A 22574-nucleotide genomic window follows, 5' to 3' on the forward strand; every position below is an offset into this window, starting at 1 on the left:
GCGGCATGTGGGATCTTCCCAGACCAGGGCACGAACCCATGTCCCCTGCATCGGCAGGTGGACTCTCAACCAGTGTGCCACCAGGGAAGCCCTGAATGAATGGACTTTATCACCGCCTTTCAGTTCCAGCCACGGGACTGGTGGGGGCAGATGGTGCCATGGGGACTTCCCATCCCTCCTTGATTCAGCGAACACCTGTCGAGTGAACTGTGCCGGCTCCATGATGCAGAGCTTGACAGCAGGCCTTAAGGGAAGCCACTCTTATCCCCATTTCTTATGTGAAGAAACTGAGACCCAGAGTCAGGGCTACCACATATCCCAACTCCAAGGTGAGGGAAGCAGCTCGATGCCTTTCAGCCTGGGTCTCCTGATTCCAAGTCCTGTCGTGAGCACGCTGGGTGCGGTGGGTGCGAGAGGTGGTGGGTGCCGCTTGCCTACCCAGGAGTGGGGGCCATGCTCCTCCCCTGGATCTAGCATCCAGCCACACTGAACACCCCGTTAGATCCGGCCTTGCAGGGCCCCCCCCTTCTTCCCCCTGCATGTACTGTTCTGTCTACCTGGAATGCAGTCTTGCCACCGCTTCTCCACTTGGCAGACTCCTTGCATGTCCTTCACGGCCCAACTCCAGTGTCACCTCCCAGGAACCCACCTTTGATTGATTGTCCCAGGCAAAATTACAAGTCTGTCCCTGCAGGGCTCCAGCAGTGCCCCGGTTGAAGCTCAGACCACACTAGCCTCCCCTTCCCAATGGACCTGATGCCTCTTCCTTGATGTCAGGACCGGGGCCCGGGGCACGAGTCACTGAGCCTTTTAGTAGGTCTTGATGCAGCAGCCTGCCTGGGTGGATGTGGACATAACCCAGCGGGTACCCGGGTAGGCAGGTTTTCTAAAGCAGAGTTTGACCTTGACCTGCCAAGTGGCAAAGTCCAGCAGAGGGCTTTGTCCTTGGCTCCCAGCAGCCCCCGCTCTCAGAGGCACAGCTGCTCAGCAGGGCCGCAAGACTGACTTCAGAGGCCCAGAGACCCCTGGCACACCAGAGCCAGACTGGAGACAGGGCTGTAGTAATAGTACTGCCCCCCAGCAGAGCCCCTTCTGCAAGGGCATTCATGCAAGGGCACGATTTTTACCAGATCCACATATCATCTGTATCATTTTTCACTTCTATTTTTATTTAAATTGCTGTGTTCTAAATAATATGAAACCATAGGACTTGTAAAAAATATTTTGACTAGGTGATACATTCATGTGGTTCAAAATTCAAAAACGTACAAAGGGATAAAAAAGAAAATTCTCCTTTCTACCCTGCCTCTGCCACCCAGATCCCCAAGGTACACTGTTACCTTTCTTGTGCATTTTTTTTTTTTTTTTTTTTTTTTTTGCGGTACGCGGGCCTCTCACTGTTGTGGCCTCTCCCGTTGCGGAGCACAGGCTCCGGACGCGCAGGCTCAGCAGCCATGGCTCACGGGCCCAGCCGCTCCGCGGCATGTGGGATCTTCCCGGACCGGGGCACGAGCCCATGTCCCCTGCATTGGCAGGCGGACTCTCAACCACTGCGCCACCAGGGAAGCCCGTGCATTCTTTTAAGGAAGTAGATGTGTATATTCTCCCCCATCCTAGCCTTTTTTTTTTCCCCCACACAAAACGTAGCATACAACACACTGTTCTGAAGCTTTGCTTTTTACTTAATATAACTTGGGGAGCATGCCAAATCAGTACCTAAAGAGCTTTCTTTGTTAAGTACTCCATTATACAGCTATGCCACATTTTTTCAAATCATAGGTTTGCATTGCTAGTTTTATATTTATTCAAGTGTGTACTAGAAAAATATATATCTTGTATACCATTAGTATCAGACGATGGCCAACCTCAAGGCCAACCCTGAGCCGTGACACCTGTGACTCACCAGGCAGAAAGCCCCCACATGGGGGTTCAACAGCCACTGTCGTGCCATCCTTGTGACATCCTCTTACTTAATCCCAGTGGTCACCCGAGTAGTTGGGCTTGGCCAGGGCCCACCAGAGGAGGTCTGTCAGGTGCTCACCACCCACTCGGAACCAACAGCGTTGGGTCTGAAGGCTCCCTAAGGAGTTGAGAGGGAGGCTCTGAGGGGTGCTGGGCAGGGTGGGCCGTGACAGACAGGATTTACAGGGAGTGCAGCCCACTGGGAGGAAAGCCCCAGCGTCTAGGATGAATGTCCAGAGTTTGGCCAGGAAAGAGCCCATGGGAAGGAAGGATCCAGCTCTCTCTTGACAAGGAATGGGCTCTGAACTCCTGCTGGCTGAAACCTTCCTCTTAGCCTCTGACGTGAGAACCTTAGCTTTCGCAATCGTTGGCCTGAGGGCTTCTAGAGAATGAAAAGACCATACTAGGAATGTGTCTGATTAACAGCTAAGCCCAGCGCTATCTGTGAGGATCTTGAAGTCAGGGCTGCTTCTGGGTTCCGGGGGGGCGGTGGGGGGGGTGGGAGGGGTGGGGACCAAGGCCATCGCCAAGCTGAGGCTCTCCCCTCCACAGGTAGGTGCGGCTCAGGATCTGTGCCTCCACACCTCCCCTCCAGTGCCCAGCCCAGTGTGGTGCACCTGGTGAATGCCTGCCCGTCATTTCTTTGCCATCCCTCCCCCCAGGCCCCGTTCTTTCGGTCAGTTAAGGGCCTGCCCTTAACTGTCATACATCTTGGCTTCCTCATTTTAAAAGAAAACAAGTCCTCTCCCTAGCAAGGCACCTTGCTCTCCCCGAGCCCTCCTGCCTGCTGGCCTCCTCCCTGCCTGCTGGCCTCCTCCCTGCCTGCTGCCTCCTCCCTGCCTGCTGGCCTCCTCCCTGCCGGCTGCCTCCGGCCCTTGGCCCTTTTCCTCCCCCAGCCCTTTGCCATTGGAAGCACCTTGACCCAGCACTCTTACTCGCCTTGTGTCGTGTACTTTTCCAAAGCACATTCCTGGCTGGTATGTCATCTGTGTCCTAACAACCCTGGGAAGCTTGTGGTCTGGGGATGGTTGCCCCGAGCTTCAGCCTGGCTCTCTGCAGACCCCTGAGTAAGCTGGAACTTGTCTCTGCCTCAGTATCTGCCCTGTGAATGGAGGCGAGAGTTTGCAGACAAGCAAACAGACGGTCTGGGAGGAGTGGGGAAGGGGACTCACCTGCTGGAATGCACAGAGCAAGGAGGCAGGTGGGCTGGAATTAGAAGCCAGCATCTTGGGCTCCAAATCCAGGGCACTTCGCCCATCCATGCCGCTCCTCCCACATAACTGGGCCCCCCTTGCCTTGGTTCCTGGGCCTCCCAGCCAGAGAGTCTGGAGCCACCTCAAGCCCAGGCATGACTTCAACAGGGGAATGAGACCCCGGAGAATGCCAAGCCCTGGCTACAGAGAGGGGGAAGACCCTAATTACCCTCTCTCCCCAGGAATGAGTCTGGCCAGCCCGGTGTCTAGAAGTTGGCAGGGCTGGTTTGGGCACCTGAGGTCGGGAAGTGGCCAGGTTTCTTCAGAGAAGGGCTGGTGTGCTGCCAGGAGTCAGGCAAGCTATCTGAACAAGGGAACCTGCCAGCCCAGGCCCTGCCCTCTAGTAACCTGGGCCTGACGTGCCTCTAACAGTGTGCGGTTTTCTCTCTGCAGAAGCTGACGGGCCGCCTCATGCTGGCTGTGGGAGGGGCAGTGCTCGGCTCCCTGCAGTTTGGCTACAACACTGGAGTCATCAATGCCCCCCAGAAGGTGAGTGCTGTGCCATCCTAGGCTTCTCGAGACCAGAGGGCTCTGCTGTGTACCCCTGCCCCCATCACACACACACACACACATGCTCACCCTGCCTCTTGGACACACACACACACACACGCACGCTTACCCTGCCTCTTGGACACACACACACATGCTCACCCTGCCTCTTGGACACACACACACACACACGCACGCTTACCCTGCCTCTTGGACACACACACACATGCTCACCCTGCCTCTTGGGGACACACACACACACACACACACACACACACACACACACACACACGCTCACCCTGCCTCTTGGGGACACACACACACACACACACACACACACACACACACACACACACGCTCACCCTGCCTCTTGGGGACACACACACACACACACACACACACACACACACACACACACACGCTCACCCTGCCTCTTGGGGACACACACACACACACACACACACACACACACACACACACACACGCTCACCCTGCCTCTTGGGGACACACACACACACACGGGGACACACACACACACACACACACACGCTCACCCTGCCTCTTGGGGACACACACACACACACACACACACACACACACACACACACACACGCTCACCCTGCCTCTTGGACGTTGGAGTCATTTACATCAACTCACCATCTGTCTTACCAGCCAGTATTCTGGCCCTGAATGGGTTAGAGACTCTTAGCTTTGGCCATGGAATTTGGGGCCCACAGAACCACAGGATCTTTATAGGTCATCTCGACCAACCTCCCACCCGACACAGACACTTGTAAAAATTGAAGCCGTGTTCGGTGTAGTGATGCTGCATTCGTGCGGCCCTCTGGGGCTACAGAGGGCTTCCGTGGTGCTTTTCTCACCTGCTGCTCACACCCAGCCCTAAGGCAGGCAGGCAGCCGTGCCCACTCCTACCCTGCAGGTGCCGGGAATGGCCAGAACCTGCCCAGCATGACCAGCTAGTCAGGGATGGAGCTGGTATGCGACACCAGTCTGCCTTGGCGCCCTCCCTGCCAGGTGGTCCCCGAGCCTGTACTCTCACCCATCCACACGCAGCACACTCCCTTGTAAGGGAGCCCGTTCTAGGCTGAAACTGCCTATCTCCCTGGAGGCCCCGGGCCAAGCAAAGCAAAAACGGCATCTTGCCCTAGGGAACTGGAGGGGTGCAAGTGTGTGCTTATTCCCTTCTCCCCACAGCACAAACCAGATCTGTCCTCACGTGTTCACCTGAGTGTCGGGACTGGGAGGCGTCCCAGTGAGGGCCTCCAGCGTAGCCAGCCCACTGCTCTGGGGAGGAGAGAAGAGGACGGGGGCAGGAAAGGAGACTGTAACGAGTCCCTCCTCTACGCCAGGCCTGTTGTGTACATTCATAAGGTCGGGCGGTGATTTCCATTTTATACACCCGAAAACCGAGGCCCAGGGCAGATGAAATGACCAATGGGCTCAGGTCACATAGCTAGGGGATGGTGGAGTCAGAAGCCAAACTCTGTTGTTTACACAACCCCAGGCTGTCTTCCGGACCAGCCACCTGGTCAGTTTAAAAGTCTGTACCTTCCCGGGCAGGACAAAATGAGACTGGACCATCCTGTCAAGGCCACATTCATGGTCCAGACAGGTGAGGCCAGGAAGTGAGTGTGGCTGCTTCCCGAGGATTGGGGCCTGTCTGGGGGAGCTGGGCCTCCTCCAAATAGGCGGAGGGTGGCCGTGGGGGCCACGCCCGATGCTGGGGAGCAGGTCACCAGATCGGCCAGGCCTGCTGAGTCATGCTCAGCTGCAGCGGACGTTGACGGGGCTTTTCCAAGCTTGTGGGAAATGGTGATCGTGGGCCCATGCTTGAAACAGTTCCAAGCCCTGCTTTTGCTAAGTGCTCTGAGCAGATCTTGCCAAGGTGTGTGCCTTGGAGCTGGCTCCCTTTGGGAATCCTTACAGATGCAAAGTGTGTACAGTCTTAGAGAGAGGTTGAGTTCTCCACTTGATTGCACATCAGTAAGTGTCCCCTGACACTTACAGAATCTGACCTCATTGGTCTGGGATGCTGTCTGGGCATCAAATTTTTAAAGCTCCCCAATTGATTCTAATGTGCAGTCAAAAGATGAGAAGCACTGGATTAAGCGATCACAGTCAGGGGTGATCACTTGACTGTGATCACATAGTGAGTTACGCACGGTGACAGAACTAGGACTCGAAGAACAGGAGAGAGGTGCTTTCCAGAAACAGAACAGGGTTGTGGTAAGCAGGGGCCCACAGGTGGGGATAAAATGCCCAGAGGAAAGAAAGTCTGTGTGTCACTAGGGTAAACGGGAGGAGGGAGAAGGATGGGAGGGCGACGAGGTAAGCCAGAAGCTGCCCACAAAGGGCTCTTGTGGTCAGTAGTTTCATCTGCAGAATCTTCAGCCACTGGAGGGGCATGGCACAGCGAGAATGGGCACGTGGGCACCAATGCGTAGGCCGAACTGGGGAGTGTGGACTTCAGAATGAGGACAATAGGGCCCCACTGAAGAGGACAGGTAGGATCAGATTTGCATTTTAGGGAAATGATTCAGGCATCTGGTGCAGTGGGATGGTTCTGAGCATATGAAACTAGAGACAGGGAACTAGTGAGAAGGCTGCTGTTGTAATAGGGGTAGAAAAACCAACACCGAGTAGGAAGAATGGGCAGGAGCTGGTCATCAGTTCAGCCTGAGGATGAGAGAGTGGGGTTTAAAACTGGCTTCTAGGTTTCTGGCTTGGGCGATGTGGGTCTGGAGGAAGAGCAGGGAGGTGCCGTGGGATATGCAGGAACTGAGGTTTGGTGACACAGCGGACAAGCACTTGGACACGGGGGTCTGTTTCTTTGGAGGGTAGTCAGTGGGAGAAGACTGATAGGTTGGTCACCGGTATCCACAGTGATAGAGAAGGATCTCCCAGAGGGACTGCAGAGTAAAAAGAGAAGTAAGGGTCAAGCCCTGGAGAGCACACCCACTGACAGAAGATCCTGGAAAGGAGGAGGAGAGCTGGCACTTCTACGCCAGGAGACAAGACCCTTCTGAGCCAGAGGAAGAATGGAAGCGCCTGAGGATGAGCGTCCATGGCCATGTCCTTCGTCCCTAGAGCACACAGGAACAGGCACTCGGATGTGGACGGAGTGAAGGGATGCTATCCGGTGCTCCGGAGGCTGACCTGGGCAGATCAGCTCCATATTGCCGAAGGCAAAAGACCCTCCCCGGTGACCCTGCCGTGGCAAAGGCTGTCCAAGTGGAGTCCTGTGGGTAAAGACCTCCCTGCAGTGGGTTGAACAGGGAGAAGGGAGATGGGGGAGAGCAGAGACAGCCCTTCCAAGGGACTCGGTAGAAAAGGAAGAAAGAAGGGTGGTCGCCAGAGGGGTTGTCTGGCTAAGGTTTTTTTTAATACGAAGACTTCATTTTTAAACGGGTTGTAAGGAATCAGCAGAGGAGGAGAGGGTGAAGGTAAGGAGTGGGGGTGGTCCTTCAGGAGGCCGGTGGTGGTGGAGCAGAGGCAAAGGGGTTGCATTTGGCCGGAAGGGACTAAGACACTTCCAAGGGTACAGATGTGGACAAACCCAGAGTGATGTTCTCTAATTCTTGGGACTTCCTATCTAATCAGAAACAGGCGAAAGGTGAGAATTACAGTGGAAGATGGGCGGGGCAGCGGGCAGGGGGTCCGGGCAGCACTGAGGGCCCAGCGGTAAACATTTATAGGAGCATTTGCGGGCACCTGTCCAAAGGTCACTTGGGCAGCCGGCCTCTGAGGACTGAGGTGAGAGACCTGCGTGGCGTTTCCGGGGGCGCGTGCTCAGGCACTCCGCCTGTTTACTCTTGTACTTTACAGACACTTCTCATAAGCCTGGCCGTAGTTTTTCCAACCGGGAGCAAACATGATAAACTTAACATGTGAAGAGGGGAGAGGACAACACTAGAGGGAGAGATGAAAGCGGGGCTCAGATCCGACGGCCATGCCTTGGGAGGCACCAAAGCCATTGTCCTGGGAGGGCCCAGTGATTGTGCCAACACCATCACTCAACGTGGACTATGCCAGGCACTGCCCTAGATGGTGGGGAGGGATAGAGCCGAGAACACAGCAGGCTCACCCTGGCCCTCAGGGAGCTGCCTGACACATGGTCAGAGCTGGGCTCTGTCCCTGCCCTCCAAAGATTCAACCATCCAGAGTGCAGGGGCGAGGTGGGAAGGAGAGACCCCTTGGGAAAAGCCACAGTATTATTAACGGAGGGCTTCTCGGTGCTATGGGAACAAAGAGAAAGGAATGACTAATGCTGGGGGTAGGGCTGATGAGAGAGACCGAAAGGGCTTCACGAAGGAGTTAGCAGCTGTGCTAGACCTTGAGGGCAAATCGGCCCCAGAGGGAAGGAGGGGCGGGTATCCCAGGCAATAGGAACGGCTTGTGCAGAGATGCGGTGGCATGAAGTGTTCCACTGATGGGGAATTGCTAACGGCCCGCACCGACCAGGCCGACCCCCCCTTGTCTGTCTAGAGGCACTTCCCTTAGGAAACTGCACTGCGCTGGCCAGGTTGGCCTGCTTGCCAATGGAGACCTTGCCCCACTAGAGGTGAAGGTGCCAGTACTGCTGTTAATTACCAGAAGCTTGGTCTCCTCCATAAAACAGGCCCCAAAGGGCTTCCTCTTGGAAGTGGTTAATTAATCATAACATTATCTTCAATGTTTACATAGCACCTCCTAATAAGTTACCTACTCACAGCAGCCCCACAAGGTTGCTGGGGCCGGGGTTATCTTCCCCTCATAAAGGAGGAACCGAGGCTGGGAGAGGTCACCTGGTGAGTGAGAGGCTGAGTTACAGATGGACGCCAGGCCTCAGGCCTGATGACGACATCCCTGCCAGGCCTCCGGCCTCTGCAGGGGAGGAGGGGAGCCCAGCCACACAGAGAGCAGATAAATGAGCAAGGGCATCCTGACCATCATACTGAGTGGAGAGAACTACCGTTCCCCTCCCCAAATGGCTGAGCTGCCAACAGAGATGACTAAAGGCCACTGAGGAACCATGAGTTCCTGGCCAAGGGACAGTGTCAGGCATGTCTGAGGCATCCTCAGAAACCAGACCGCTTGGGCTGGAAGGGGCCTGACAGTCCGCAGGCTCAACGTTCCTTGTTTGCTGAAGGAAGAACTTGGTCTAGAGAGCAGGCGAGGTCTGCCCAGGACGACCTGCTTGGTGAGTGAAAGTACTGGAGGCAAGACGGGCTTCCCAGCCCAGGCTCCAGGCAGCCTCTCCTTATCTCTGCCTAGATCCAAAGAGCTCTGGGCCCCCTCTCCCCTTCACCCATCTCCGCTTATACGGACTCTCACAGCTTACAGCTCACTTGTCGCGCGCCAGGCATTGTTCCAAATGCATTAGAAACAATAATTCAATTGTTCCATATAATATAACCCCATTAGGGAGACACCATAATCCCTGTTTTATAAGAAACTAGGGCACAGAGATGTTAAGCAATTAAACCAAGGACACACAGCTAGTAAGTGGCAGAGCTGGGATTTAATTCCAGGGAGTCTGGCTCCAGTCTGCATCCTTGACCACCACAGAAGAAATGTCATTTACACTTACAGGCACCAAACACCCTTTTACATGCCAACAACTGCTACCCTGCTGCTCTCTCCTGCTCTTACTTCAAGCTGAGTCACGCACAGACATCCCACTTTCCCACACACAGTTGCACAGCCTCTTACACCACGACACCCTGCCACAGCTCCGTCATCTCTTAAGCCCCTCCGGTTCATGGCCTGTTTATCAATTAGTCATCTCTTAAGCCCCTCCGGTTCATGGCCTGTTTATCAATCAGTGACAATGCTTTCTGCCTCTAGCCCTGTGCTGGGACCCAGATGAACCAGACTGTCCCCCTATTGGAGTTTAGTCTAGGGGGAGCACACAGTGCCTCATAGTTAGCTGTCCAAGGCAGTGAGGGAAACACGGACAGGCTGATGTAAGCAGAAAGGGGGAGGGAGAGGGTACCTGGCCCATAGAGGAGGGTTTTTTTCAACACCATAGACATTTGTGGCCAGATAGTTCTTTGGCATTACGGAGGCTGCCCCGTGCATTGTAGGATGTTTAGCAGCATCCCTGGCCTCTACCCCTGCCAGTGTAACAACCAACAATGTCTCCAGACACTGGGGGGGAGCAAATTGCCCCTGTTTGGGAACCACTGCAGTAATGAAGAGGAGGTTATGAAGGCTCTCCAGAGGAGGGATGGCACATTCTCTGGAAAGTGACCAACAGCTCACCAGGCAGAAGGCGAAGCAGCAGCAAAGCGAAGGTGCAGAGGTCTGGGGTGCCCAGGCAGCATGGGGGCGTCGCCATGCAGGGTGGGAAGAGACGCTTCATCCTGAGGGTGGTGGGGAGACAAGAAAAGCTGTGAGCAGGGGAAATGAAGATCCTTGTGTTTGCAGGGGAGACCCCAGAGGCCAGGGACCAGTGAGGAGGTCAGAGCAAAGGCCTGGAGAGAAGCCATATCAGGGCTCTTCCAGAAAAGCAGCCAAAGCAGCCAGGGTGGTCCGATCATCTGCTCTGGGGTTGGGGCCCAGCTTCTAGCTCCATCTGGCTGCCTGGGCCTCTTCACCAGGCCCCAGGGAGAGGCCCTGAGGAACCCAGAAGTTATCTGTCCAGCCCCACCTGTAGCATCTGTCTCCGAACTCCCAGCTGACCCTGGGGCGTGGCTGAGTTGCTATGGAGACATACCATCTGGGCTGAGGGGCGGGGGCAGCCCCAGCTGTGGGGGAGGGGTAGGTAGGGAACAGGAAATAGGGGTCAAAGCCAGGCTGAGGGGCTGAACTGGACAAGCTGGCCCTTTCTTCCTCCCGACTGGACCTCAAAGCTTGGGCGGCTGTTTAACCCCTTCACCCCCACAGTATATCTAAGAGAGAGAAGAAACAGTTGAGAGAGAGCCGATTCCCTCTCAGGATGATCTAGAACAGGGGGCCCCAACCCCCGGGCCAGGGACCGGTACCAGGCCGCACAGCAGGAGGTGAGCGGCGGGCGGGCGGGCAGGTCAGCCGCTGCGTTACCGCCTGAACCACGCCCGCCAGCCCCAGTCTGTGGAAAAACTGTCTTCCACTAAACCGGCCCCTGGTGCCAAAAAGGTTGGGGACTGCTGATCTAGGAGACCAGTGCTCCAGGGAAGATGTGGAGAGCAGCCAGAAATTCCAAAACATATACCCCTTCTCTTGGCAGTGGTCTGGAATTCTAGAACACGGGTTGGCAGGGGGACCAAATCCAGCTAGCAGCCTGTTATTGTATGGCCTATGAGCCAAGGATGGCTTTTATGTGTTTAAAAGGTTGGCGGGGGGTAGCGAAGGGAAGAAAAATAAGCAACAGAGGCCATATGTCATCAGCAGACTCTAATATTTTCTATCTAGCCTTTTACATAAATTGTTTATATCAGTCCCTGATCCAAACTTTGACTTGTATGCTCCCTGCTGACAGGGGACTCACTACCTGTAACATGGGTAATTTCATCCTCTGAAGCCTAGAAAGCTCTTCTTTCCCCTGAGCTGAAGTCTGTGCCCTGGGGCCCTGCAGACCTGCTGGGTCCCTCGGCCTGGGGCAGCCAATAAGGTCTGAAGATAGAGCTTTACTCCCCAAGGCAAGCCTCTAGTTCCTTCAAGGTTCTTTCTTGTACTATAAATTCCTAGGTTGATGCTTTGTCTTGCAGTAATTTAAAAATGGAAAACTCGGTCCTTAATGTTCCTCTCAAGGAGATGGCGTCTCTCCTTGAGAGAACAGTGACAAGGAACAGCTTACTCCATGTGCCAAGCAGTGGGCTCCGCCTCACACCCAGAGCCTCACTACAGATGCTGCCCTGACACAGAGGAAGTCAGAACTTCTGCTCTAGACAGGAAGACGTGTGGTCCTTCAGCCACAGTTACCCAGGCAGGGAAGGGAGGGGGGATGACAGACATGACACAAGCCTCTCCCCACCCTCACCCCCAGGAGAACTGCTGGGATGAGGAATAGCTTTTTACTGGAAACCATTCAGTCCAAGGGATGGCAGCTGCCCAGGGCCATCCTGCTTCTCCATGCTGGCCCCTACAGTGTCTCCAAGTTATCCTCTGCCCTCTAGGTTCAGTGAGGGGATGCTTGGACAGAGAGCTCTAACAGCCCCTCAACTTCCAACAGCCTGATGCCATGGCTGACCAGGACCTGCCCTTTCTCCTCAGCACGCACGCACTCACACCGACCCTTGGCAGGGAGAGGGGTTGGGAACGGGCTGGGAAGGGAACAGAGACAAACGGAGGGCTGAGCCTGGTCCACTTGATGTCCAGGGCTCGACTGCCAAGTCAGGGAATAATGGTGGGAATCGGAATCTGGCTTCGGTGGATGGGAGGAGTCAGGAGCAGAATCCAGGTGAGACCTAGGGCAGGTGCCGCGTGAGTAGAAAGGAGGACCGATTAGGAGGTCGAATTTTACGGACAGGACCTGGTGAGTGACTGCCTGTGGGGCAGTGGCAGGATCAAGGGTCGCTCCCAGGCTTGTAACCAGAATGTGAGGAAAGAGCATTCAGAAGAAGCATGTGTGAGGCCTCGCCTCAGACATGAGCCAGGGCTGAGGAGGCTGCCAGGAAGCTCGCTGCGGAGACCGGGCCTGTGGGATCCTGTTAGGGGGGCAGAGCAGTAAGGAGGCTCTTCTTCCATGACGGGCACCCAGCCACTGCTGGATGACGCTCAAGGCGGCGGCTGGGTGGAAGAGGTGACCCCAGAACTTCTCCCCACGCAGGGTTGTCCTGTTCTCCAGGGACCCACTGCCTTTCCTGGGCCAAGGGCCAGCTTCACCCCCCACATAGGGCATGGACCCGAGGGGAGAGGACAAAGAGCCCACACACCACCCGCAGGAAAGGAAAACCACACTTAGCTTCTTCCCACAAATCTCAAGCACCAGGTCAAGAGGCAGGAACCCAGTGGGCAACCTCGGCTTGGCCAAGAAGTGCTGCTGCGGGGTGAAGAGCATGAGCCTGGGGCCAAGGTGGAGGGTGCTGGCTGCTCACCGTCCCACAAAACCCCATAAAGTGGTCTAAGCAGCAAGGGGCTCAGGAGCCATAAAGGAGCTAGCCGTGGCCAGGGTTTGGCCCCTCTGACTTGTTACCACATGCAGGAGACTTAACTGGGGAGGCTCTGGTAACACCTCACCTACACATGGTTCCTCGACATCTCCAGCCAGATCCCAAGGAGAGAGTTAAAGACCTCAGCCTCACACCCTTAAACCCATTTAGGTAGTAAGCACTTACTACCTAAATACTACATGTATTGGCTCTGCATACAATTCAGACAAGTTCCATTAGCCGACTTGGCAAATTTTAAAACAAGATGTGGAGAGTTCTGTGAGACAAGCATCTGAAACACAGGGGGCAGGGGGTGAGCCTGAGAACTACAGCATACAAAAATTGGGGCAAACACCTCTCCTTGCCCCTGCAGAGAGCCCCAAGGACATCAGTGCCCCGGAGCCCTGCTTGTAGGTCTGGTTGCTCAGGGCGGCAGAGTGTGAGGGACAGAAGGGAGAAAGATTTCCAGCCACATGATGGGCCCTCCAAGGGGTGAGGGCCATTTATCTGGGCAGTTCCCTTATCCAGGACAGCTTGCTCTCTGCAGAGCCTGATAAGTGGAGCATTACTGTTCCCAACCCGTTCTCCTCTGGGGTTGGTTTTGTCCCTTGAAGAACACAAGCACTTTGTGTTCGTTTTGTTGAAATCTGCCTTCTCTGCCCCTGGCAGAAGCAAGGGCTGCTAGGAGGGAAGCCTAAGGCCCTTTCATTGCCTCCTCCATCCGCTTGCTAGGCGCCCCTGCACCAGCTCTGGGACAGGCCCTGGGGTGAATCCACTGGGGTCCCTGCCCTCAGGGAGGACAGACTCTTGGGAGCCTCTGAGCTGGATCTCAAAAGGTTTCAGCGTGGTAAGGCAGGTGGGCCCTCCAGGAGGAGTAACCGTGGAAGTGGGGGAAAGGGTGCATAGGGCAAAGGTAGAGATGCTGGGAGGTGGGGAGTTGGGACTGATATCTGGCAGGAGCCTTGACTTTGAATTATGGGACGCAGGCTCTGTTAGCCTTTGTCAGTGGCCTGCACTGCCCTTGGGTCAGTACCGGAACGTGGTGGGGTCCCTCAGCTCAGTGGTGGTACCAAGCACCGTGTGAGCACTGCCAAGGGTGTTTCATTAACTCCCCGCAACACTATGAAGTGGATATTGCTAATGTCATTCGAGATGAAATCATTTGCCCTCGGTCACACTGGAGATGAGTGGTAGAGCTGGGTCTGAACTTGATTGTGTCCAGGTTCCTCACCCCTGAGATGTCCAGCTTCCCTGGGACAGACAGGTAGATAACTCAGTGGGCATTCCTGGGACTGTGGGCCTTGGTTCCCCCTTTGGCAGTTGTGGCTACCCACAGCCTCCTCTTCTGCTAGACCCCTGGAGCTTGGGAGGGTTACGGAGGGCCAAGAGCAGTGCCAGTGGAGATCATACTGTATGAGAGGCTGCATATTGCCCGGTGCACACAAACTTGCAGTGGGGAGGGGTGCCAGATGGGTTGGGCTCGTGTGGAGTTGAGTTTGAGTTGCAAGTGGGGAGGGGAAGAGGGGCATGCAGGTTTGTGACTGGCTGAAGCCGGGAATATTCAGATTACGTGAGCGCGAGTACGTGTGTGTGATGGCATGTGTACACAGGAAGCTGTTTCTGGGTACGCTGGGCCTGTGGCTACGCATGTGGCTGGGTGGGTCTGGCTTGTCCCGAGGCACTGGGCATGTATCTGCGTCGCCTGAGAGGAGGGGTGAGTGTTAGCAGGCAGAACTGGTGCTGCCCGCCTGCCACATTCCTGGGCCTGGGCCAGCCAGGCCCTCCCTTTGGTGGGGGCAGGGCTAGCGGGAGGCCTGTTCTAGGACAGGTGTCTCCAGTTCCTGGAACTGCTTCCTTGTCTGTAGCTTTCCCTGTACCGCCCAACTGGGCACCTGGGAGAGGGGACGAGGCCATGGGTCCTTCAGAGGGGAACTCCCAGGCCAGCCAGAAGGGGCTGGGCCTGGGGGATAGAAAGTGGCAGCGTGGGTCTCACAAGCATTTGTGTGCAAGTTGCTCACACCAGGCCTGAGTGCAAGATGAGCCCGCCCTTCCCTTCCTCACAGGGCCTCTGTCCAACTGTATTTCCTCCCCAGCAAGGGGGACAGGGGAGGGGCACGCGGGAAGAAGCACTCTCTCTGAGCCTCTCTCTGCTATGCCTGAACTTCCACTACTGTTCACTTGCCATCATCCCCAGAAAGCCCTGTTGAGCGCCTGAAACTACAGGGCACTGGAAACCACCCCTGGGGGAGGTATGAGAGCCGGCAGCACTCTCCCTCGGTGGTGTGGGTGGCTGAGGCCCACAAAAGGGCGGCACCCGGCGTGAGAAAGCAGTGAGTTTGGGGCTGGGCCTGAGGCTGGGCCCCTGGGCCCCCTCTAGCATCCCATGATAAAATGGTCCTCTTTGAGGCGGGGCGTGCAAGGGAGAAGGATGACTGGGTCCGGGCCTCGCCCACCAGGCTGCTTCTGCTCCTGCAGGTGATTGAGGAGTTCTACAACCAGACGTGGATCCACCGCTACAGGGAGCGCATCTCGCCCGCCACACTGACCACGCTCTGGTCCCTCTCTGTGGCCATCTTCTCCGTGGGGGGCATGATTGGCTCCTTCTCTGTGGGCCTTTTCGTTAACCGTTTTGGCCGGTGAGCAGAAGGGGTCCTGGCCCTGCCCAAGGAGTGGGAGGTGGGGGGCCTTCCCTGGCTGTCCTAGGGTCTACCTATGACCCAGCCCCTGGGGCCTCCAGGGGGGTCCAGGGACCTGCCTGACCTGTGACCTCCTCCCCGTCCTGCCCCCCAGGCGGAATTCAATGCTGATGATGAACCTGCTGACCTTTGTGTCCGCTGTGCTCATGGGCTTCTCAAAACTGGGCAAGTCCTTTGAGATGCTGATCCTGGGTCGCTTCGTCATTGGTGTATACTGCGGCCTGACCACTGGCTTTGTGCCCATGTATGTGGGGGAGGTGTCCCCCACAGACCTTCGCGGGGCCCTGGGTACCCTGCACCAGCTGGGCATCGTCGTCGGCATCCTCATCGCCCAGGTAAGCCCCCACCCATGGCCCCAGTGCCTCAGGTGTGTGTCCAGATTCAACTCCTCACCTGGCCTTCCACAGCCCTGCAAAGGGCAGCCTCGTAGACACGTCCTAGGCGCAGGTCCCGAGAACAACACCGCTCACCATTCTCCGGGGGCCCCCCGGTGGGAGAGCAAGTCCAGATGCCTTGACCCTTCTCATCCCAGCGCACTCAGCCTTGCGTCCTTTCTTCTCACCGTGGGGACCCAACCACAGGGCAGCCCACTGGTTCCTCAACATGCCAACTCTCTCACACCTCCACGCCTTGATGCCTGTGTGTGTGTATATATATATATATATATATATATATATATATATATATATGCACTCCCCTCTCTCGAGGCTCTCCCTGCCCCATCCCTAAATTGTCCTGTGGCAAAGTAGCAGCCCCCATCCCCCTGCCAGACATGTCTGTAGCCCTGCCATCTTATCCCCCACGAATGCCGTGAGGTAGGTCCTACTTCCCCCTTGTCACAGATGAGGAAATTGAGGTTCAGGGAAGTTAAGCCTCACGTTAGTGGCAGAACTAGACTGAGAAGTAGAGCCCTCTCTCTAAAGCAGCAGCTGCCACAAAGCAGGCGAAGAAGGCCCCTGGGTGGATTGGGGCCGCGAGTGGGCCCAGGGCAAGGCGCTCACAGCTGCTGCCCTGGTCCTGCCTCCCCCAGGTGTTTGGCCTGGACTCCATCATGGGCAACCAGGAGCTGTGGCCCCTGCTGCTGAGCGTCATCTTCATCCCAGCCCTGCTGCAGTGCGTCCTACTGCCCTTCTGCCCTGAGAGCCCCCGCTTCCTGCTCATCAACCGCAACGAGGAGAACCGGGCCAAGAGCGGTACGGCGGGCCCTGCCCCTCCCCGGCCCCGGCCCCGGCCCCGGCCCCAGCCCCGGCCTCCTCCCTGCTCTGAGCCACCCCCGCCTTCCCTCCGGCCCCCCCAGTGCTGAAGAAGCTGCGCGGGACCTCGGATGTGACCCGCGACCTGCAGGAGATGAAGGAGGAGAGCCGGCAGATGATGCGGGAGAAGAAGGTCACCATCCTAGAGCTGTTCCGCTCGGCCGCCTACCGTCAGCCCATTCTCATTGCCGTGGTGCTGCAGCTGTCCCAGCAGCTGTCTGGCATCAATGCTGTGAGTGCCCTCACCCACCCTTTCCTGTGGCCCAGCCAAATCCTGCGGTCAAGTGTGTGCTGTGGACAGGTCCCACACTTAAAACAACAGACGAGCCCCTGCCAGAGGAGCAGCTCTCCTTTAGAACCAGAACCCATGAGGGCACTGGTGCAGTGTCCCCTTCGTTCTTTACTGACCGTGTGTCCTGCCCCCACTGGGACAGAGGCCGGGGAAGAGCCACCGCACCTGGCTGAGCCCCACAACTTCTGTGTCCCGTAGGTTTTCTATTACTCCACAAGCATCTTCGAGAAGGCGGGGGTGCAGCAGCCTGTGTATGCCACCATCGGCTCTGGCATCGTCAACACAGCCTTCACTGTCGTGTCGGTGAGTCTTTTGCATCGTTGCCCACAGCCAGTCGGCAGCTGGGGTCCGGCTTGGGGCCTCAGGGCCTCATGACCAAACAGCAGCCTTTACTGCGAGCCAGGCACGCATCACGGGCTCCCTAAGTGCTCTCTCATTTCATCTTCAACAACTTGTCGAGTTCCTTACTCTATCAAACAGCTGATGACACTGACGCTCAGAGAAGTGCAATGGCTGGCCCAAGGCCACAGCCAGAATGCTCAGCTGTCTGGCTCTCGGGTGCCAGCTCTCATTCCCTCAGATCCTATGTAGTCCCCGAGCTGAGCCCCAGGGAGGAGGCATCCATCTCTGCAGTGCCACGTGGCTTTCCCAGCACTGGGGGCCACCCTCCTGGAGGAAGGGGTATGTTCAGAGGGGCACCAGGCAGGCTGCACTGACATCCTCTCTGCCCACAGCTGTTTGTGGTGGAACGAGCTGGCCGGCGGACCCTGCACCTCATAGGCCTGGCCGGTATGGCAGGCTGTGCGGTGCTCATGACCATCGCGCTGGCGCTGCTGGTGAGTTGCCTCGCTCTGGGGGCGAGGCGGCAGGTGGGGGGAGCTCACGTGGGCATCAGACCCCAAAGTGCCTGTCTCAGCCCCAGGCTGGCGAGCAGCACTGGAGACCAGGTCGGGGGCGGGGGGGTGCTGCCCTCGCCCTGGTTCTGCACCCCTCACAATCCCGGGCTTGGGCCTGACCTTCTGCCTCTTTAGTCTGGCTCCTTCCATCCCACTCCCATCCTGTCTTCAACCGGCTCCTCACTGCTTGGTGCTTTCTAACCACCGCACCTCCAGCCCCAGACTTCAAGTTCCCTCTCCCCAGGAGCTACTTCACCCGATACTAAATTTTTCAAAGTCTTCCTCTGCATCTTCAATTCACCTTCAGAACAGCCCTAGAAAGTAATGCCCTTCTCACCACAGAGGCGTGGAAACATGATGCCTCATCTCACTCAGTCCTCACGACGCACAGGTGTAGTTCAGTCAGTATTCCCATTTCTCAGGTGAGGAAACCTCCCCCAGTGAGGTTAGTAATGTAGCACATAAAGGACGAAGCCAGGAATCAACCTCAGGTCTGCTGGCCCCAAGCCCGTGACTGTAATCTCTGTGATAATCCTGTCCCAGGCACTTCACACACAACACTTGATTGTCCAACATCTGGGCAAGGAAAGCACCAGTACACTCATTTTACAGCCGAACCAAGGCTTAGAGAGTGCGGTGATGGCCGAGAGGCCTGGCAATACCGTAGGCAATGAGCAGCGGATCTGGGATCTGGAACAAAGCCCAAATAACTTTTCTACTGCAGCCTCCTCGAGAATGATTATACGTAAAACCACGTGCCTGCCCTGTGCCCGTCCTGAGCAGGGCACCTTACAAGCCTTCTAACACCCACCCTCAGGAATGTTCTTCCACATCCTCCTACTGTAAGCAGACTGCTCCACAGCCAGAGCCAGGGGACCTCAGGGACCTCTTCTTAGCACCTTCCACATGCAACTACATGACCATTCTGGGAGGGCGGGCCATGCTTAAACTGTTTTGTTCAGATGAGGAATCCAAGACCCGGCACAGGGTACCTAAGTCACAGGGCAAATCCAGGATCAACCCTGGCCTCCTGCTTTCCAGCCTAGAGCTCTTAGGCCTGCCCTGGGCTGCCTTTGCAGTTTGTTTCTTCTGAGGATCCAGCACAGCCCAATCTAACTTTCCTCCCCTCTCTCATCCTCAACAGGAGCAGCTGCCCTGGATGTCCTACCTGAGCATCGTGGCCATCTTTGGCTTCGTGGCCTTCTTCGAAGTGGGCCCCGGCCCCATCCCATGGTTCATTGTGGCTGAACTCTTCAGCCAGGGCCCTCGCCCAGCTGCCATTGCTGTCGCTGGCTTCTCCAACTGGACCTCAAATTTCATTGTGGGCATGTGCTTCCAGTATGTGGAGGTGAGAACTCCCAGAGTCCCCACACTCAGGATTTCTCTCCTGCATGCAGGACCCCATAGTACTGTGCAAAATGCTGTCCCTGCCGTTCTTACGGGAATCATGCTGGGGAGGAAACAGGCTCAGAAGCCCAAGTCACACAGGGTTCTTTCCTTATCTTTGAATTTTCTGTTCTGCTCTGCCGTGGGAACCTGCTCCTATCACGTGCCAGGTGCCGCAGAGTCTAATATTAACATCCCAATGCTCCTGGGTTGTAGGTGGATGTTCCCTTTTTCAGATCAAAGGTCCAGGGGTAAACTGACTTATCCAAGGTCCTACGGCCCGATGTAGGGTCAGGTCTCCAACCGAGTGTTTCTGTGTATCTTTCAGCAACTGTGTGGTCCCTATGTCTTCATCATCTTCACCGTGCTCCTGGTCCTGTTCTTCATCTTCACCTACTTCAAAGTTCCCGAGACGAAAGGCAGGACCTTCGATGAGATTGCTTCCGGCTTCCGGCAGGGGGGAGCGAGCCAAAGTGACAAGACACCCGAGGAGCTGTTCCACCCCCTGGGAGCTGATTCACAAGTGTGAGGTGCCCCACACCACCAGCCCAGTCTGCTCCCAGCAGCCCAGGGATCTCTCGGAGCACAGGCAGCTGGATGAGACTTTCAAACTGACAAGATCTCAGCAGAGCTGGGCCTGGGGCTCCTTCCTTCAGCCAGTAGTGATGTCCAGAAGAATATTCAGGACTTTTAATGGCTCCAGGATTTTAACAAAAGACTGTTGCTCAGATCTATTCAGACAAGCAACAGGTTTTATAATTTTTTTATTACTGATTTTGTTATTATTTTTTTATCAGCCAGAGTCTCCTTTATCCACATCCCTGGCTTCACCCTTAATGGCTCAGTGCCTGAGGGTGGGGACCAAGCCCTGCCTAGACACTTGCCTTCTTTGCCAAGCTAATCTGTAGGGCCGGACCTATGACCCAAGGACACACTAATCGAACTACGAACCATGAGTCTTCTACCCCAAGAGGTGGCTCTGGCCACTCCTTCTGTGGGCCTGGGTCTCCCCACCTAGGGAATCAGGCTCCAGGATCAGGCTCCATTAGGATTCGCCCATTCCTGTCTCTTCCTACCCAACCACTCAAATTAATCTTCCCTTGCCTGAGACCAGTTGGGAGCACTGGAGTACAGGGAGGAGAGGGGAAGGGCCAGACTGGGCTGCCAGGTGCTAGTCTCCTTTGCACTGAGGGCCAGACGATCACCAAGAGAGGAGGGCCATGGGAAACTGAGAACTCACTATTCAAGAAGACGTGAACACTCCTGCCCTGCTGTGTATAGTTGGAAGATATTTATATATATTTTTTGGTTGTCAATATTAAATACAGACACTAAGTTATAGTATATCTGGACAAACCAACTTGTAAATACACCACCTTACTCCCTCTGTAACTTACCTAAGCAGATATAAATGGCTGGTTTTTAGAAACATGGTTCTGAAATACATATGGGTTGAGGGTAGGCAGATTTGGATGGGAATGGGAAAGAAGCAACTATTAGAGTGGCTTCAGACTTTTTGACTCCAAGATTCAGTCACTTCCAAGCACCTTTGATCAACACCCTCTACTGCTTAAAAATCTGTTTGATCTCTATTACCCAGAGAAAAATCTAAAAATCTTGGCATTCGAGGCATTCCCATTTTCCTTCATGTATGATAGCTGGTATTCAAAAAAAATGATGATAGCTATGTGCTGACCTTGATGCTCAGGCCTTGATATGCATTATCTTGAATGTGAGGTAGGTACTATCTCTGTACATTTGACAGGCTCAAAGAGGTTAATGTGCCTGAAGTCTCACAGCAAATATGCGAAAACTCCTGCTTTTAACAATTATACTACAGGAATTCCCTGGCGGCCCAGTGGTTAGGACTCGGCGCTTTCACTGTGGTGGCCCAGGTTCAGTCCCTGGTCAGGGAACTAAGATCCCGCAAGCCGCGTGGCCAAAAAAAAAAAAATTATACTGCACATCCCCACCCTATACCCCACTCCTCCCCCCAAACCCCCAGCCCCTCCAAAGCAAAATGAACCGTGTTCACTGCATGGGCAGAGTGAGCTGTCAAGCTGCCTTCTCCCATCTATTTAATTCAGGATGCCCCCTCTGATCCAGCTTATAGGCTACTGCACACTCTCTAAAGACTTCTAACCCCCTTCTCCCAATCCCTGAATTTCAAAAGCACTTCATTTGTTCCTTTCCTGTGGCACTGTATCTTTATCACATGTCTTTTATCACCACCTTTATCACAAGTTCCTATTTCCCCCACTAGTCTCAATTTCATGGAAAGAAGTCAGTTTGGTTCATCTGGGTCTTCAGTACTAAATACAGTGCTTGGCACAGAGCAGGCACTCAGAAAACAGTTGAAATAAAAGCACCAAGGATATTTGTCCCTAGAGGCTCAGCTGACAAAATCGGGGTGGGGGGTGGGGGTGGATATGCCTGTCGAAGCCTTCATAACTGCACACAGGTTAAACTATAAAATCTGCTTGCCACGAAGCGGGGTTGTACGGAGAGGGTGAGAAGGGAAAACGGGTACATCGTAATTGGCAGCGCCTGTGTGTATTATCATTAGGTACAGAGAATCTGAGGAGTTAGCCATCCCCATCTCACAAATCAGGAGTGAGGCTCGGAGAAGGGTTGTGCCTTGCCTGAGCCTGGGGGCAGGGTGGTTAACCGATGAAGGGCTGGGACCAGGTGCCACGGAGGAGGCCTTATCACATGGCCCCAGCAGGCTTCTGTTGAAAGGAGTTAGCTCTTTAAGCTTCGCAGGGCCCCGGGAGGGGTAATGCAAAGAGGAGTCAGGGGCCCAGGATGCCAGGTGCGCACTCAGGGCTCTTAAAATCCTAGGGTGGCATTCTGGCTGCTGTTCCCACCGGATGGAAGGAAACGGACTACTGGTGGGGTTGGGGCGGAAGGGGGCACCCTAGAGGCCAGAGCTTAAGGATGCAAAGCAGATGGCGCCCAAGGCCCCAAAGCGGGGCGGAGCCCGGAAGCATCCCGGCCCCACCCCAGCCCAGGGCTCCACACCCTGGTCTGAAAATGCCCGAGAACCCACTCCCGGGTTCCCGCCCCTCACAGGGCTTGCACCAACGTGCCGGGGGCCACCATTTCCCAAACTGCTAGGTGCACGCAGGCGCCGGAAGACCCGGCCCACCCCAGCCTGGGCCCACAATGCTCCGGGAGGCACAGCTTCCGGTCCCTTGACGCCTTTTCTCTAGGGACTGCAGTCCATCGCGAGTGTAGAAGATTTGGGGCCGGGGCGATCTTCCATCTCCCCCA

The 22574-nt window shown here is 55.6% G+C and overlaps 1 protein-coding gene and 1 long non-coding RNA gene across 2 annotated transcripts in view; one reads left to right on the forward strand and one right to left on the reverse strand.

Annotated features, from left to right (window-relative positions):
• LOC129391841 (uncharacterized) overlaps window positions 1–17224 on the reverse strand; it is a 25401-nt gene extending 8177 nt beyond the window's left edge. The window contains exons 1-2 of the long non-coding RNA XR_008616594.1: window positions 17136–17224; window positions 9969–10069 (exon numbers count right to left, since the gene is read on the reverse strand). This is a non-coding gene — a long non-coding RNA (uncharacterized lncRNA). The remainder of the gene's footprint in view (window positions 1–9968; window positions 10070–17135) is intronic.
• SLC2A1 (solute carrier family 2 member 1) overlaps window positions 1–20697 on the forward strand; it is a 29509-nt gene extending 8812 nt beyond the window's left edge. The window contains exons 2-10 of the mRNA XM_007110056.4: window positions 3609–3704; window positions 15254–15414; window positions 15569–15809; window positions 16505–16667; window positions 16772–16959; window positions 17218–17322; window positions 17754–17855; window positions 19060–19263; window positions 19630–20697. Of these exons, the coding sequence (XP_007110118.1) occupies window positions 3609–3704; window positions 15254–15414; window positions 15569–15809; window positions 16505–16667; window positions 16772–16959; window positions 17218–17322; window positions 17754–17855; window positions 19060–19263; window positions 19630–19830 (1461 nt within the window). The 3' untranslated portion in view covers window positions 19831–20697. The remainder of the gene's footprint in view (window positions 1–3608; window positions 3705–15253; window positions 15415–15568; window positions 15810–16504; window positions 16668–16771; window positions 16960–17217; window positions 17323–17753; window positions 17856–19059; window positions 19264–19629) is intronic.
• The last annotated feature ends 1877 nt before the right edge of the window (window positions 20698–22574 follow it).

The sequence above is a fragment of the Physeter macrocephalus genome, chromosome 3 (assembly GCF_002837175.3).
Source record: "Physeter macrocephalus isolate SW-GA chromosome 3, ASM283717v5, whole genome shotgun sequence".
In the NCBI taxonomy this organism is placed as follows: domain Eukaryota; kingdom Metazoa; phylum Chordata; class Mammalia; order Artiodactyla; family Physeteridae; genus Physeter; species Physeter macrocephalus.